This window comes from Leopardus geoffroyi, chromosome C1, assembly GCF_018350155.1.
Source record: "Leopardus geoffroyi isolate Oge1 chromosome C1, O.geoffroyi_Oge1_pat1.0, whole genome shotgun sequence".
In the NCBI taxonomy this organism is placed as follows: domain Eukaryota; kingdom Metazoa; phylum Chordata; class Mammalia; order Carnivora; family Felidae; genus Leopardus; species Leopardus geoffroyi.
The window spans coordinates 160,641,239-160,659,011 of NC_059328.1; the positions used below are offsets into that span (position 1 = coordinate 160,641,239).

The 17,773-nt window shown below is 40.4% G+C and overlaps 1 protein-coding gene across 6 annotated transcripts in view; it reads right to left on the reverse strand.

Moving 5' to 3' along the window:
* Nucleotides 1–1,526: 1,526 nt before the first annotated feature.
* SLC25A12 (solute carrier family 25 member 12) overlaps nt 1,527–17,773 on the reverse strand; it is a 207,081-nt gene continuing 190,834 nt past the window's right edge. For all 6 annotated transcript variants that reach the window (XM_045480199.1, XM_045480196.1, XM_045480195.1 and 3 more), the window contains 5 exons: nt 9,431–9,571; nt 7,206–7,344; nt 4,481–4,639; nt 4,277–4,367; nt 1,527–2,627 (listed from right to left, as the gene is read on the reverse strand). In XM_045480199.1, coding sequence (XP_045336155.1) covers nt 2,426–2,627; nt 4,277–4,367; nt 4,481–4,639; nt 7,206–7,344; nt 9,431–9,571 — 732 coding nt within the window. In that variant the 3' untranslated portion in view covers nt 1,527–2,425. The remainder of the gene's footprint in view (nt 2,628–4,276; nt 4,368–4,480; nt 4,640–7,205; nt 7,345–9,430; nt 9,572–17,773) is intronic.

A 17,773-nucleotide genomic window follows, 5' to 3' on the forward strand; every position in this document is an offset into this window, starting at 1 on the left:
TCAGTAGGAAAGTAAATCAATAAAGCCTTTTTGAAGAACAATGTGGCAATACAGACATCAATGTAAAACCCATATTATCTTGTGAATTATCAGTCCGAATTTCAAATACGCTAATGAAATATTAGCACATGTACTCAAAATACATGTACAAAGATGTGTACCATTCACTGCAGCAGTTCTTGCAGTAGTAAAAAAAAAAAAAAAAAAAAATGAATGTCAATAAGGGAGTATTTACTAAAAGTGTCTATAACCATACTATGGAATACTACGCAGCTATTAAAAATTAAGATAAATCTCTATGAATTGGCATGGAAAGATCTCAAAGATATTAAGTGAACGACAGTCACAGAACAATACATACATAGCATAATCCTGTTTTTAAAATATAAATATGTACATATATCTTTATATAGATGTATGAAAAACAAACTACAAATTTAGACTCTAACCTATTAGCAGTGATTACCTCTCAGGAAGCAAGTGGTAAAGGGAGAAGCGGGGTAAAGAGGGCACTTTCACATCTTTCTCTATATAGTTGACCTACAAACAACTTGGGTTTGAACTGTGTGGTCTACTTATATTTCGTCAATGCAGTACTGTGTTATGGTTTTCTTAACATTTTCTTTGCTCTAGCTTATTTTATTACAAGAATACAGTATTTAATACATATAAAATATGTGCTAATTGATCCTGTTATCAGTAAGCCTTCTTTCTGGTCAATAGTAAGCTATTAGTAGTTAAGTTTTCAGGAGTCAAAAGTTATATGCCCATTTCCCACTGCACAGGGGGTTGGTACCACTAGCCCCCAAGTTGTTCAAAGGTCAATTATATGCACAGATATTCTATGAATCTTTTGTAAGAACATATCCATGGGCTACTCGCGTATTTTTAACAGGTGGCAATAGTGAACAACTGTATTGTTGTTTATTCCATTCCAATGAGAACTGAATACATTTGGAAATAACTTGCTTTCAAAGCTAAGTCTTTTGTTGCTGGAGGGCCTGAGAGTGCCTATAGTTGTGTTACAGACCTGTCAGCCATCAAGTAATGAGTGTTGTGTAGGATACTAAGTGACTTGGTCTATCTCCAAGTTTGTCCCTTGAAAATATTTGCATACATTCTCCTATCCCGGCTTATCGGCAATAGCAATAATGTTTTCCCAAAGCACTTTGCTAAAGTAAATTCTGACGTACACATCAAATCACAAGCACAGCAAAGTGTAGATGTGGCTGTCAAGATGCATGTTCAGATCTAAATTAGTAATCACATCCTGGGTGAGTGACTTTTGGAATAAGTAGTTTGTATTTGGATTCATAAGGAAGAACCTAGACCCTGCTAAAAATCCCAAGATACAGCTTCTCTTTATCGTCCTCCCTCCCCTCACTCTCAGAGCCCTTTCCAAATCAAATACTTTCTTACAGAAGTGGGAGAGAGGGATTCCTGATCATGAGTTCTTTGGAACTGGTAATGAATCAAAATAAAAAGCACTATCAGAGTATTTATGAAGGAAAATCCAACTACATGCATACATTTTGGTGTGCATTTTATTTTTGATTGGAAACACGTCCATATGAAGGAAAATTGCCAAAGTATCTTTTAATCTTAAAAGCTAGGCCCTTGCCTTGCTGTGTCAGAGGAAAGCAAAACTAAGCCAGTAATGCTGGAGACATCCCTATTTCCGTATGCCCACTGACAGGAGAGGAGCTGTCTAGGAAATGCCTTTTGATTGATGAACAGAGGAGAATCTATACACATATTAAATACAAATGGAAACACATCAGCACACACAAGTCATTAGTCTGGTCCTCTGGCATCTACTAGCATGCATCTTCCAAGGATCTCTTATTCAATGGTGTAAGCACTTGGCCTCATTATGCCTCCTTATCAGCAAATACCTTTTTATTCCAGAATGGAAAACGAGCTGGGAATTAAATACATCCAATATTGATGCTTTATTTCCATAAGTCACCAATAAGAGAATGAATTTAATTTTAATACATTTATTTTTGTGTGACTCTTAATAAAACACTTTCAAAACATTCTGTACATTTCAAGCCACTTAGAACCGCATTACATTCTATAAACGTGATTTGTTGGGATGAGGTGCCAAGATGTCTCTGTACAAAGATGTACAATATGTACAGTCACTATAAGTGCAAGCTGTGCAAAGCAGTCTAGAACACTAATTCATGCCAAGGCTTAGAAAACATTTCAACACTTAAGACTAAAGCTTGAAACTGCGTTGTCGCTTTTTCCTGGGCAAATGATTACTTTATAAACAAATATATGTATATGTCATATAGAAAGAATAGTTTGACTCCTCAGCTCAGTCAGCACCATGCAGCTGACTGGATACATTACAGGGCTGCTCTTCGAGGCCCCTCTCTCCAGGGCAACCATTTTGCCACACTCAGTGGTTGTCTCATCACTGAGCGGCCGCCGCCACTGCCTTTGACTGAACCACAGCAACACTAGGAGCTTTAAATTTGGGGAGATAAAGGCCAAACTTGTTTTCAATGCCAGCAAAAGTGGCTGTGGCCAGTCTGTATCCACCGATGTGATCAGGATTGGCAGGAGGAAGGTCTGCGATGCGTGACTTAGGTGTTGGTTCTGAGCCAGAGGGCTTGCTGTTGATAGGAAAAAGCTAATGGTTAGTGCGCTCAAGACTGATGAGGACGGCACATGAGGACGGGAGAACACTTTCAGCCTCACCCATGTGCCACAAAGAGGAGTGTTCGTCCGAATAGTTCCTGGTCATCTATGCTACGTTTGTTATGATTTATAGCTGCTTGGAAAGCAACACATTCACATTTTTTTTGGTGGTCTCAATTTATAAATAGGTCCACAGAAAAAAGATCAGAAACAAATACACTTAAATATTAAAACTCTCTGGGAAACAGGACCATGAGTGACTTTCTCTTTTACACTTTTCCATTTTCCAAATTTTCTGTACTAAGCATAAATTAGTCATAAAAAGTTTATATTTTTCTTTTATTCTGACATAGTTTAAAAAGCTAACTTTTGGGGCGCCTGGGTGGCTCAATTGGTTGAGCGTTCGACTTCGGCTCAGGTCATGATCTCACAGTCTGTGAGTTTGAGCCCCACGTCGGGCTCCATGCTGACAGCTAGGAGCCTGGAGCCTGCTTCGGATTCTGTGTCTCCCTCTCTCTCTATGCCCCTCCCCTGCCCACACTCTGTGTCTCTCAAAATAATAAAAAAAAAAATTTTTAAAGCTAACTTTTTAAATAGTAAACTCATGAATTATTACTAAATTTAAAGAGAAATAGAGAGAAATCTTACTTTTACACAATCTGAAAGCATAGAAAAGCCTGGAATTGTGAGACTACTATTCTTACTTCCTTTGTTTAAGTCCCTCTACTTCTTGGTTCAACAGCTAATTTCCTATTTGGCCTCTGAGCAAGAAAGGGGGTCAAAGGTTTAGGAGGTGAAGACCCAGATACGGGATTTGATCATCTGCTGAAAAGCTGATAAGTACTTGCTCGGGTACAACCTTCCCCCCTCAGCAGATTCAACAAGTAGTTCCTTTTCTTCTCAGAACAGACTTCAAGTGGCCCAATTTCTGACCTAGATCTCACCAGTGATTATGTCCATGGGCATAACCTCTCTTTTTTTCCTGTTTGTTAGCTCTAAGAACACCTATACCTATCTAGTCATAAATTATGGTGAATAATGAAGTCTTGGAGGTATGAAAGGGCTTGATGAAGCCTTTGAAACAAAGTTCATTAAAACGTTACTAACACAAATTTACATTACTTCTGGTTAAAAGACCATATAATAAATTCAAATAATAAGGACCTAGATCCATGAAGCTCAGTATTTGCTTATACTAAAAAAGATAATTTATTCACATAACATTTTAATTTGCTGCTTGCCTTCACTTTCCCCAAGTAACTGCTTAATACTGTGTATGATGTCCCCCTACCAAGGTCTCACTCCCCTGATACTGAAGCTTCTCAAGCCCATTGTTTGTTTTATTTATTTATTTTTTTACATAGGCTTTGTGCCCAGTGTGCAGTCCCACGCAGGGGTTGAATTCACAACCCCGAGATCAAGACCTGAGCTGAGATCAAGAGTTGGATGCGTAGCCAACTGGGCCACCCAGGCACCCCAAGCCCACTGTTTGTTTTAAATGCACTGGTCCTGTAGGATTCTCTGTCCTCCTAGTTTCTAATAGTTTCAAAAATGCCTTTGTAGGCCAAAGGCCTACTTTGATTTTGGTGCTTTCTTTTACAAGGAGTTGAATAGCTGCACTTACAGGCCTCCAAAATCAATGTAAAACCACCGCTGGAGAAGTTCATAGGTGACCAAGGTAACACCAAACTGGGGAGAAGATCGAAACACTCGAGCTGAAAAAGATGGGAGTGGGGATACTTAACATGGCTGTGGCAAAGCCGACCAGTGAGTAATGGGAGCAGGTCCCTAACACCAGACAGCCATTCTGCACGGCCCTAGTCCCTACCTGCAGTCCCCTTCCAAAATGCTGAGGGCCCCTCTTCCCGGAGTATCTTCCTGAAACAGTCAATGACACCACTGTATGTCGTCTGGCCAGCACGGGCGGCCACTTGCAATCTTGTCTTGATGACATCAGCGGGGGTCACCAGAGAAGCAGCAGGCACACCTTTCAGGAGAAAGGCACATGTAAGTTATCCAAAGTACCTTATAAAGAACAGACATACTGCTAACATCTAACAATACAATTAGCAACTTTAACTGCTCTAACTCAAAGTTTCTTAAATAGATGCCTGGGCACTCATGGAAAAAAGGACACATAAGCCTACTAGCTGCTTCAGTGTGGAACAGAATTCTTTTTTCTTTATGAATTAGGAAAATCACTCTACACTGCATGATCCCAAAGAACTGTGACAGGAAAAAATGCAGCAATATTACCAGGATGATTCCCAAGTATTCCTCTTTAGGTTTCAATTATTTTACCTCCTTTTTTTGGTAAATAAGACACAAGTATTTATGTATATAGTAAGAAATGAGGACACTGTCCATTTAATGAGATGTTAAATGTACCTGACAACAAACCAGTGGTTTTTGCTGATTCTTGTCATCTTACTGTGCAAGGTGACTGTCAGTACTCATATCCACTCACCTGTTTGAGGGCTAACTCAAGAGTTGACTGGGACTCCTTTCAGACATGCTTACATGACAGAAGTCATTACAATTGGAGCAGAGGCAGCCAGGCAACCAGTTAAGGAACAATATGAGAACCGATCATCAAAAGGCCTTATTATCTATCCCCCGTGCGTGAGCTCCCTGGGGTCATGCTGAGATTGATCAGCAACGGGACACCCAAAATGGATTTCACAACCACGTCTTTCACATAAAACAAAGCAGGGAATAAAGGAGCAAGATAACCTTCCTCAGGGGGAAGATATTCAAATGGCCTGAATATCACTGAATCATCACCAGGCAGGTGGAGCTAGTGGACTTTGTGGGAGCCTGTTACAGGATGATGCGAATACCCCCCCTTCCACATGGCCCTGCACCGTATTCAGATGAAACAAGGAAAACTGCCTGTCTTTGGAATGTTCTGAATTCTAAATGTTCTCAGGCCCTGCCAGCAAGGCTTTACTGGAAAAAAAATAAGAAAAAATCATCTTCCATTATGAAAACTTGACATCGAGTATCTGTGGGCAAAAAGTTGGTGCTGACAGTTCCATGGAAATGTTTCCTTGGTTCCATCAACTGTTGGCAAAATGCCTGTCCACGATTAGACTGTTCTTTGGCTGGTTTTTTGCTGCTGACTGGAAAGCACAGGCCAAAGTCTGGAGGGAAAATTTCCTGGCCCCATTTAAAACTGGGAGCCTTTGGTGAGTACCCAAAAGAGGCTGGATGAGCACTCAGTGCCAAGACAGAGCAGATAGTTTTTCTGGCTTTCAAATGTGCAGTTGCATGAAATAGCAAAGGCCAGAGGACACGGGATTTGGTAGATCCCAAATAAGGACTCAGAGCTCCCTGGAGAGTTTTTTAACCATCACAAGTCATTCCCTGTCATCGTGGGTGAGGACAAGAACATGATCCATCCCAACACCCTTAGAACCCCACCATATGCACCCCACACTTCAGGAAGTGCTCAGGCTGTTCTGCTGTATAGCCAGGGCACCAGAGGAGAACGAACCCAGTGAGAGCTATACGGCACCATGAGTCCAGGCAGTTAGACCTACACCAGCACCTGGGGACTCCATTTGGGTTTGTGTATATCATGTTTCTATCTCTGACCAGCAGTAATGGAGAGCAAACACATGCCTTTTCCTTCCTCTGTCATTTCTGAGTGCCGGTGCAGCCAAGGACACGTGGTCCTCCCCTACTATCCCCAGTCAGCTCCTTCAAGAGGAAGGCTAGCCCTGTGCGATCAAAAGAAAACATCTTAGTACCTTCCTGCATGTGTTAGGCTCCTCTTTCAGACGGAATTTCTTCTGTGTCTAATTTGGGAACTTAGACCAGATGAAGATTTTCATTTATCCCACTGACATTTTTTGAGCTCCTATTATTACCATGCTGGCCACGAAGGGATAGTAAGGATAAAGAAAATAAAACTCCTCCCTGCAAAAAGCTCCCAGCCTAGTACAGAAGATAAAACTTACGCAAACAAGTATTATTAAAGAAAGTGTTAAAGGACAGAGAAGAGATGCCCATTTGAGTATGGGGTAGTTTGCTGGGAAAGTACTGCTTATTTTGATCTAATTAGAATGACGGTAGAAGGAACATCGACAGTATCATGAGGAAAGCTCAAGTTCTAAGGCAAATCATGGGGACTCCAACATGCAGAAATAGCAAGTGAGGCAGGCTAGACCTGGGCATCACATAAGATACAATGAAGCAACTGATTTGATGAAGAATTTTTCCACCTTAATGCTTAGCTTGGCTACACCCAAGGTTTCAGGGGCATGGGAGGTGCACATTAATGATGAAAGCCCAATTTAGATGGGCAGATCTAATTTGGCTCTGAGTTGCTAAGCTGCATTATGCTGTTTATCCACAGTATGCAAATGTAATTAACTCTCATCAGAATTAGAGCACATCCCACAAAGGAAAAAAAGTGATCATATTTAAACTAAGTCAGATACAAACAATAACCCTTCCAGAAATAAAGGCAGACGGTACACAGAGATTCTGTACTTCTTAAAGAGAATGGGGGAAGAGTTCTTTGGTTTAAAAAAGAAAATTCTAGTTACCTGCCATGGCTCCAGCTGCAAGGAGATTTATACCTCCCACGTGTCCATTTTCATCAGCCAGAAGTAGTTTACAATGAGCATAAACAGGAAAATAAATTGCAGAGAAGGGAATGTCTCGGAGGAAACACGCTTTGGCACCCTGTCACAAGTGAGGAAATAGTGCAAAACAGTTATGTAAACAGGGCCATGAATGCCCATAAGGGATCCAGGGTGACAAGTATTAGGTATTCCCTCAAACAGCATGGGGACTGATGTGGAATAGAAATGGGGGGCGGGGGGGTGGGGTGGCGAGAGGAGAATAGACAAATATACATGGCTCAAAGTTTGAGAAAGGCTTGTGGACTCGAGTCCTAGAGTTCATTAAGTGGGTAATGATGTTATCCTGATAACTAAGAATTTTCTGGCATTTCCAATACAGATTGAGATTTTTTAATGTTTATTTATTTTTGAGAGAGAGAGAGAGAGAGAGAGAGAGAGAGAGAGAGAGAGAGAGAAAGCGAGCACAAGCAGGGGAGGGGCAGAGACAGAGGGAGGCACAGAATCTGAAGCAGGCTCCAGGCTCCGAGCCATCAGCACAGAGCCCAACGCAGGGCTCAAACCCATGAGATGTGAGATCATGACCTGAGCCAAAGTTGGACGCTCAACCAAGCCACCCAGGCACCCCCAGATACAGATTCTAAGGTTAAAAAAATTTAATTCTCAAACTTCCAGGCTGCTTGTTCCGTGTGGCTTTGGTGGATGCAATGGGGAAGGATATGAGTGGCAACAGACTTGGAAACCCAAGGTTAATAGCTTGATTCCAAAGTAACCAGCAAAGGCAGCCCACAGTTCTAACAATTCACCAATTCGATCTACACAGCTTAGAACCCATGGAGTACCAGTTAAGAAGCTACAGACAATGGCAGTGGAAAAGAAAGGTGACTATTCTACAAAAGGGGAAAAAAGAAACCACCAATCTTCCCTCCTCGGCCCCCATGTCCTGAACAGCAGAGGAGGGGCGGGGGTGGGGAACTAGGACAAATTATTTTAGCGGAAGTTTCCACGGGAGTAGAAAGCTCACAATAAATGCCTCCCTCAGCTTGGTTAGTAGCCCATGCTATTCTACTGCCTAGGGCTTTATCTAGCCAGGCAAATACACTGTCTTTGGCACTTGTTTCCCTCATGGTTCTGTTTTCAAAAGACAAACTCAAACATTAAAAAAAAAAAAAAAATTCCAAGAACTCTCTGAAGAATGATACAGACAGAAACAGTATCAATAAATTTAGCTCTCAAAGGTAATTCCAAAAAAAGGATGGAAATTGCGGGTGAAGGGGAGGGAATGTATACAGAACTCTCCCAAGATTCAAGCATCATTGGTTTACTGGTCTCCCAAGAGCCCTGTACCTGTGTGAATCTAATCTAGAGAAATTCTAATTTCTAATTTGCAGCTCCAGAAGCCAATTTACACATTTCTACAGCAACAGACCTATAAATAAATCAGATGCTGTGGAAACACAGTTGTCTAATAGCAGCTAAATTTACGTATTCCCCTCTTATACCAGGCAAAAGAATGGAAAGAAATACTCTTCCTTGTTTAAGAAAAATAATAGCTTCTGCTCCATTACATCTGATCTGTAATGATGGGAGTAAGTATACCTGCAGGGAAGGAATCTGTTGACTGGCATTCTGCTAAAGTACAGTACACTCGGGGTTTTTTTTTCTTTTTTTTAATGGAATTCATTATTGACAAATCCTACCACTTAACTTCTTAAGACCTGAATTCTACCAAACTCTACTACTGTTTCACTGTGGTCAAATTATTAAGACAAACAGAAGCTCCTACTGGGAAGATAACAATAGAGATAACTCAGACTCAAAATAAACACAAGACTATTTTGAAGTCCTAAAACAGCCCAAAGAGAACACCGAAGAAACTTTTCCCAAACCTGTGGTCAAATAAAAGGCTGTGAGCCTAAAGCCAGCAGGTCTGCAGTGCTGGCCTCCCTGCTGGCAGCCTCATAAAAGCCTGAAGATGACAACAGGAGAGTGTGTTTGTATATCCCACTGCCTCTAATAGAAGTGTCCTGATTTTTTCTTTTTGTCTGATTTTGTACTCAAGGGACTACCCTGCTGGACAAAATTACTTTTCCAGTTTGGAGGGAGAAGCCTGGTTTCCACATTCTTTCACGGTTCTATTGAGTACATTATAAGCTGTCTACTGAGATAACCCAAGGGAATCTACCCACCTTATACAGACCAAAAAGTCCCAGGTCCCGGAGTACATTCAGGGCACTGACCCTGGGTCCTGTGGTGATTTCTCCAGCTACCTGCAGGCGAATCTTTACTATCTCCAATGGATTAGTAAAGATGACTTGAGAGCCGCCAGCCTGTAGGCAAGGGAGGAGAGACAGAAGCAGATTTCCAAATCAGAGACCGACTGACAGTGTAACCAAGAAAAATCCAGAAAAGCCTCTACATGGTACCACTTTACTCTTCCCTGTTCACAGGAGACTGAGAGTCCCACGCTTCGGCCAATAATGGAGGGGCCCACAGGGATGGTCCCAAATTCAAGTCAATCTATGTCTGGGTTTGTTTCTATCTGAAATGTCAGGAGTATTTCTCAGACCAGTTTTTCCAGAGTCAACTCAGCACCCAAAATGGCAAAACTAATAAACTCATTTGGAAAACAAAAGTGAAGCCAGATGAGGCAGTGGGGAGTTCCCCAATGAAAGGGAAAGTGATGGTAGAAGACTGGTTGGTATCTTTTGTAAGCTGGAGGTAAAATTTGAATCTACAGTTGTTTTTTTTTCTTTTCTTATCAATCATTCTTTTTAGCTCAGCCACCCATTTCCACTGCCGTGGATTGTAAAGCAATTAACACAACTTCGCCCCCACAGACGTGCCTTAAGTCAGAGGGGAAAAGTCTCCCATGGTTCAAATTCTAAAATATATTATCCTGAGCAAAACTCTAGAGACAGATACACAGCTAAAAGGAGAGAATGTAGAAAGACACGTTCAGTATTAAGACAAAACCAGAAAAACTCTGCTAGGAAGTGGAACCTCTAGTTACCACGAGTACAAAACTGGCAAATCAAAGCCACACTCCACAATGGTGGTGAGTGACAGGGATTTGAATTTGGATAATGAGGGTGTATTTGCATCTGAAATCTGTTAACTAGTTGAGGAAAAAAAAAAAGAAGAATGTTTAACAAAACTGCTACCAACTTTTTTTTTTTTTTTTTTTGGTTTTTGTAAGTAAAAAATGTATATGGGTGTGTGTATGTGTATGAATACATAAAAATACATTTGTTAAAACATAAATAAATATATATATCTCCATGAAGTGAAAAAATCTCATTTGCACATCTTCATCTGAACTGTAGCTGTTTATACTACACGATCATAACCATATTCATATAGTCATAATTATATTCTATAATTGTAACTTCACTGCAACAGCAAGTCACATGTGAATCAGGAAAAAGGAAAGGCCTCACTGGGGCACTATAGTTCCACAGGTATAGAAATATTGCAAACAATACCCATAAAACCCAACAGTCTACCTTCACCCCCATCCCTGTTCATTTATCTAAAACCCACAGTCCTTCCAGCCCTACTTTCACGGGGCAGCAAGTCTCAGCCATTCTGCTAACTGGCCGGAGCTGGAAATCCCTCAACTACACCTGTTCCAATCCTGACCCCTCACTCCCATCCATGACATCCACGACTGCCAACAATGACACGAGATTCCTTTCCACTTCGTGGGCAGCTTACTGTCCTGGATCCCCCAGGGCCCTAATCCCCTTTTTGTCCACCAAGCTCAGGGGGCGAGCAATTTGCTGTCTCTCTCTGGGTCTCCTGCAGCTCCCAAGTCGACAATCCAGACCACTAGCACACAAGTCCCCGAATGATACGTGACCCAATTTTACATGTTGATTTGCCTGTGTTTCCCTCTCTTTTAATCTGTTGCACTGCAGGCAGAAGGAAGCATTTCAATGTTTCAATCTAAGCAAACAATACTTTCAAAAGGATTGCTAGGTAAAAAATTATGTTAAAATGATAATCCAAGTAATTGCTCCTGCAGCTAGTATTAAAGACCAAACGAATTGAAAAAGTTTACTACTTCCCTGAAATCTCTTGTTTAAATAATGGTTGCAAAGACCATCTTTGGGAAAATGCACCTTACGTTCTCAACTAAAGCAGAATTAAACAAATAATAATAGAAACACAAATTTTGATTATAACCCCCAAACTTTGTCACCACCAGATGATGTCAAACCTTGGGTGATCCTCACATTAAATATGGACATCATGTTTAAATAAATACAAAGTTCTTCCATGTTTTTAATCATTAGTAAATTAAAACATCCCACAGAGCAAGAGTATTCCAACCAGCAGTCTCCCAACCCACACTTCCTCCTCCCCGGCTCGCCACACCCTTCTGGAAATAACTGCCAGTTTACTGAGATTTGCACTCCTTTAACAACTCTTCACGTTTCTTTCTCAGTGTACATGTAACGTGTAACACATTAACTGTTGTGTGCTTTGAAGATCTGTTACCCAGAATGCATACAAAGTCCTGACAATGCACTGGACGTAATGACAAAACTAAACGGATTTGGATTTATACATACATCTGACAAGCGAGCATATAAACAACAAAGCAATGACACTATAGCAAGGCACATACCTATGAGTTTCATTCACACCTACATACTCTACTATATTTGAAGGAGGAAAACATCTAGCAATTGCACAAGTCTGTATATGCGGTAAAACTTCTACTTTTGTATTTTATTATATTTATTTATATTCTATGATATTTATTAAAATTTACTTATATTTTATGATAGACCCAGGAATATGTAGGCAAATACTATCCAGAAACATTGAATAATTTAAAAAATAATAAAAATGACTATTTAAGTTGTCTAAAACTTTGGGTATTTGGTAACAATTAAAGGGAAACACACATGGCAAATATGTGCTGTCCTTTTCCGAACTCTGAGATTGACCTAAACTGGGGACATGAGATGGGGGGATAAAATCTGCAGTTAATTCAATTGCTCTAGTAAGAAATCTAGTGACCCAGAACAAAGATTATGTTTTACCACATTTTTAAAAAATTTTTGAAGTTTATTTATTTATTTTGAGAGAGACAGAGACAGTGCGAATCGGGGAGTGGCAGAGAGGGAGAAAGAATCCAAAGCAGGCTCCATCCTGCCAGAGCAGAGCCCGATGTAGGGCTTGAACCTATGAAACTGTGAAATCATGATCTGAGCCAAAACCAAGAGCTGGACACTCATCGACTGAGCCACCCAGGTGCCCCAGGTTTTATCACATTCTTAATTGTTTCCACTCTGAAACACAAATATAGGAAAATATCATTTCTATTTTAAGGCTCTACTGATTTTAAGTAATATTATTACATTAAAAACAGCTTTTCACAGGGAAAAAACCCTGGTTATAATAAATATAATCATTGAATATGCTGAATTTCAGAAGTGTTAAATTGTGAAATAAAAATATAACTTTACAATAGAATAAAAAGTGTATTTTTACAAATATGTCCATATGTTTTGCTTTTTACAAATACGCAAATATGTTTGCTACTTTATTTTTTTTTTTTTAACTTTTTTAACGTTTATTTATTTTTTGGGGGACAGAGAGAGACAGAGCATGAACGGGAGAGGGGCAGAGAGGAAGGGAGACACAGAATCGGAAACAGGCTCCAGGCTCTGAGCCATCAGCCCAGAGCCCGACGCGGGGCTCGAACTCACGGACCGCGAGATCGTGACCTGGCTGAAGTTGGACGCTTAACCGACTGCGCCACCCAGGCGCCCCTATGTTTGCTACTTTAAAGAGCAATAAATTAAACAAAAGAATGTAAATGCCCAAGTAAGGAAAGAGTTAAGTGGAAACAATTATATGCTCTTGATCACGTAATAGGATCATAATAAAATCATGCCAACGTAAACAAAACATAAAATATAGGTATCCGCTGATGACCAATAGGTCAAAATTAACCTAAGTTCATCAAAACTAGAATGGCTTAGAGATGAAAATATTGGTTGCCTCCTGGAAAGAGAAATGTGTACCTGAAAGCATATCCTATTGTACCTTTTAAATTCTGAATCATGAAATGTATTAACTGCTCAAAAACAAAAAATAGAAAAAAATAATGAGAAACAGAACTGGTCTTAGAAACAACGACTTCTTTTATAGACTATGTCCTCTTTCACACATTCTTCCCCATAATAAATTTGGTAATTTATATACGTTGAATGCATTTTAAAAACTAGTTAGCGCTAGTTATCTGTGGATCCAAAACTTTAAACAGGCTTATCCATCTATTTAGGTATAAACATCAAACAATCTAACCAAATATAGATAGTGATCTGAAATAACAGACACCAAGATATATAAAATTTCAAATTAAATTATGATGATACACAGCTATACAGTCTTAAATGGACACGGTCTCATCTGCCATCCTGCTGCTCCTTGTACTGATGCTTACATTAGATAACACCACTCCATACAATACCTTTGAGGAACTTGTTTCACTCATCAAATCACCAAAATTAACTTGTAAACTTCTACTTGCTAAATTTACCTCTTCAAATTTGCTGCCTATTTTTATAGAGAGAAGCAAGCATTGATATTAAAACTGTTTTAGAAGCTTTCACTTTTCAGTACTAAGTTGTCGTTTCTTTGTTCTAGAATTGAATTACAAATGACACAAATGACAAACCTTGAATGAAGGTTATCTATAGATAACAGAAAGAGAAAGAATGTAAACACTTCCATTCAATCTTGTGTCACATAAATTTTTTCTTAATGAGAAAATAAACCAACTAAAGTGGACAGCAAAATTCAGGAAAAAAGGATGGAAAACTGAGATGTCACCAAGCCTCTGATGTGCCCGAGGCCAAGGGGCTGCACGCAGGATCAGGCCTGCTCAACCTCCTGCCCTCACAATCCTGCCCCAGGGGCAGAGTCCACAAAGAGGCAGGAGGACCTGGCCCTGCTCGTGCCAAGTCTCCTGTTTACTTTCTTCTTTGATCTGTTTCTCCTGTAGTTTGGAAATATTTCCCTCTAACCACAATCTGAACAATTCATTATAAAGTCTTTCCTTACAGATATTGATGAAAATCTAATTTCAGTTTAAGGCCACACCAGGAACTTGAGCAGATGTACAAACTATGTGCATTTAAAATAGCCAAACAAATAAAAGTCACAGAATTAACTGTCACCAGGACTGAGTCCAGAAGTATAGGAACAGACAGTGACTGTCTCAGATACCATCAACCATTCTTACATATTTTATAAAGCAATGGGAAATATTAATGGTTCTTTCTAAAATAGCCTAGGACCATGATGACTTAAAAGGACTAAAGTACAATTTGCTCATTGTTGAGTCACTAAAAACGTGAGGGTGTTAAGATATGAATAGATAAAACTACACATACCTCTAACGAGAGTAAAGGAAGAGTCAGAATCTGTGTATCTATCATGAGCCCCTCTGACATGAATATATATGGACTTTGAACTTGTACACATATGTATGTGTTCACATAAATATGCAAGCATCAAGTTGGGAACACACTGATTGGGGGGATGGGAGGTGGAGAGACTGCTCCCAAACAACTCTTTAGAGATGTGCAAACTCAGCTTGTTGAGGAAGACACAGTATAATGAGCTGGCTAGCTACAAATCTTGGCCCTAGGGTCAGTAGATGCTCCAACTAACAAATGGACCTCTTGCTACACCTACAGTGTGTGCATGCATAGACTGAAGGGAGGAAGCATGGAAGAGTGGAAAGATTCTAGGTTTGTTGACCTATAGTGTCATTGACTTTGTAACCCTTGATAGGTCATACCCTTCCCATTCCTTGGTTTCCTATATGACAATAGGGATCCCAACAACAGCCCAATATACCTCACAGAGCTCTTGTGCACTAATGTGAGAGCACCGTAGACTGAAAGCAAGATATCAAGGGAAGGGACATGTTGTTCAGGAGGTATGTTCACATAGGGCTAAGAATATCTGAAACACATTAAGATTACACTAGCCTTCTGCTGAACAATAAATACACCCTGAGTTGTATGACTTCTACCCATTCAGAAGTATACACTCCCTGAAAGAGTTAATGTGATCAGGCAGGTAAGTGCTCTGGTTAGAGTTTAAACATAAAAACAGGTACTTACCAGAGAGATGTTTAAAAACTACATATAGGTTAGTCTATTTAGACTGTTAAACCTTCTGCGTTTTTGACTTTAAAGACATTAATTTTTTTCCCATTTAAGTTTACAGATATGTCTAAGAAACTCTACGTAAACTTTTCTTTGAAAAAACAACCACAGAGTGGGCAGGTCAACATGGTGGTATGAGAAAACCCAGAACACACCAAATCTACAACTACATATGGAACAATTCTCTCCAAAAAAGACCTAAAAACTAGCTCAACAGCTCCTCCACAACAGATAAAAAGGCCACATGGAGATAGGTATAATAGGCAGAGATGCAGTATTGCCAAAAACCCCACCCATTCTAGAGTGAAATCACAAATACAGAGTGTATCCCTGACAAGCAAGAGGTTCGAGCCCCATATCAGGTACCCCAACCCTTGGGACCTGTACTAGACAGACAAGTTCCCAAAATGCCTGACTTTATTTTTATTTTTATTTTTTTCAATGTTTATTCATTTTTGAGAGAGAGAGAGAGCATGAGGAGGGGAGGAAGAGAGAGGGGGAGAGAGAGAGAAGACAGACAGACAGACAGACACAGAATCCGAAGCAGGCTCCAGGCTCTGAGCTGTCAGCACAGAGCCCGACATGGGGCTCGAACCCACGAACCGCGAGATCATGACCTGAGCCGAAGTCGGATGCCCAACTAACTGAGCCACCCAAGTGCCCCCCAAAATGTCTGACTTTAAAAACCAGTGAGGCTCACTTCCAGGAGACCCAAGCGCTGAAGGAAACGGAGACTCCCCTTTTGAAGGGCTTGTGCACATACTCACTCACCCTGGGACCCAGTGTAAAAGAAGCAGCTTAAAGGGCACCTAGACCATATGTGAAAGAGATCCATAGGCTAGACATAAAGTATCTGCTGGAAGGACAAGGGTCTGTTGGAATCCTCTCTGGGGACAGGTTGTGCACTCTCCTGCCTTGCTAGTGCTGGCACTGGTAGGCATCAGTCTTGCATTCTTCCTCTCCTTGCTAGCATCACTTGCCCTGACCCTGCACTATTCTGCAGCTTTGCCCTGCCTAAACCCAGTGGGCAGCCTTACCCCAGGCCTGCCCTCTTCTGTAGCCCTGGTCCTGCTAAACCTGGCAAGTGAGCTTGCCCTGGCCCTGCCCTCTCCTGTGGCCCTGCCAAAGCAAGTGGGTATAAGCAGTCTGCACAGGGGATGCCCCTTGACAAGCATCTGGCTGTAGTGGTCAGGAGGCCTGCATTTCTGGGGTCCATAGGACTAAAACAATTGGAGAGACAGTTCCTGACAGACTACCACCCCCAGGGTACAAAGACAGCAGATAGAAACACATCCCGTCTTCCTATGAGCACTTCTTCAAGACTGGGAGAGATGGCTGTTTTGCTTATGATAGAGAAACAAACAGAGTCAAACAAATGGAGGAAATACAGGAATATGTCCTAAATGAAATAATATGATAAAATTCCAGGAAAAAAATATCTAATGAAAGAAACAATCTTAATGAAATGGAGAGAAGTCACTTACCTGATAAAATGTTCAAAGTAATGATCATAAATATGCTCACCAATCTTGATAGAATAGATGAAGCAACTTCAATAAAGAGACTGATAATGTAAAAAAGTACAAAAAAGAAGTTACAGAGCTGAAAAACACAATAACTGAACTGAAAAATAAACTAGATGGATTCAAGAGCAGACCAGATGAAGCAGAAAAAAAGGATAAGTGACCAGGAAGACAGGGCAGTAGAACTCAACCAAACAGGGCAGCAAAAGGAAAAAAGTGAAGATAGCTTAAGGGACTCATAGCACAACATCAAGCAAAACAAAATTCTCCTAGAAGGAAAAAAGAGAGAGAAAGAGACATAACTTATTTGAAGAAATAATGGCTGACTACTTTCCTAACCAGGGGAAGGAAACAGACACCCAGATCTAGGAAGCCCAGAGAGTTCCAAATAAGATGAAGCCAAAGAGATTCAAAGCAAGAGACATTATAATTAAAATCTCAGAAGTTAAAGAGAGAATCTTAAAAGCAGCAACAGAAAAAGAACCTGTTATATAGAAGGGAACTCCATGAGACTATTAGCAGATTTTTCAACAGAAACTTTGCAGGCCATAAGGGAATGGCAATGATATATTCAGTGCTGAAAGCAAAATCTCCCAACGAAGAATACTCTAGCTAGCAAGATTATCATTCAGAATTGAAGGAGAGGTAAAGTTTTCCAGACAAGCAAAAACTAAAGGAGCTCATCACTGCTAAAGTGGCCTAAAAATAAATGTTAATGGGACTTCTTTAAGCTGAAAAGAAAGGGTACTGGTTGGGTAACAAAGTAACATATGAAAGTAAATACTGTACCAGTAAAGGTAAATGTACAGCA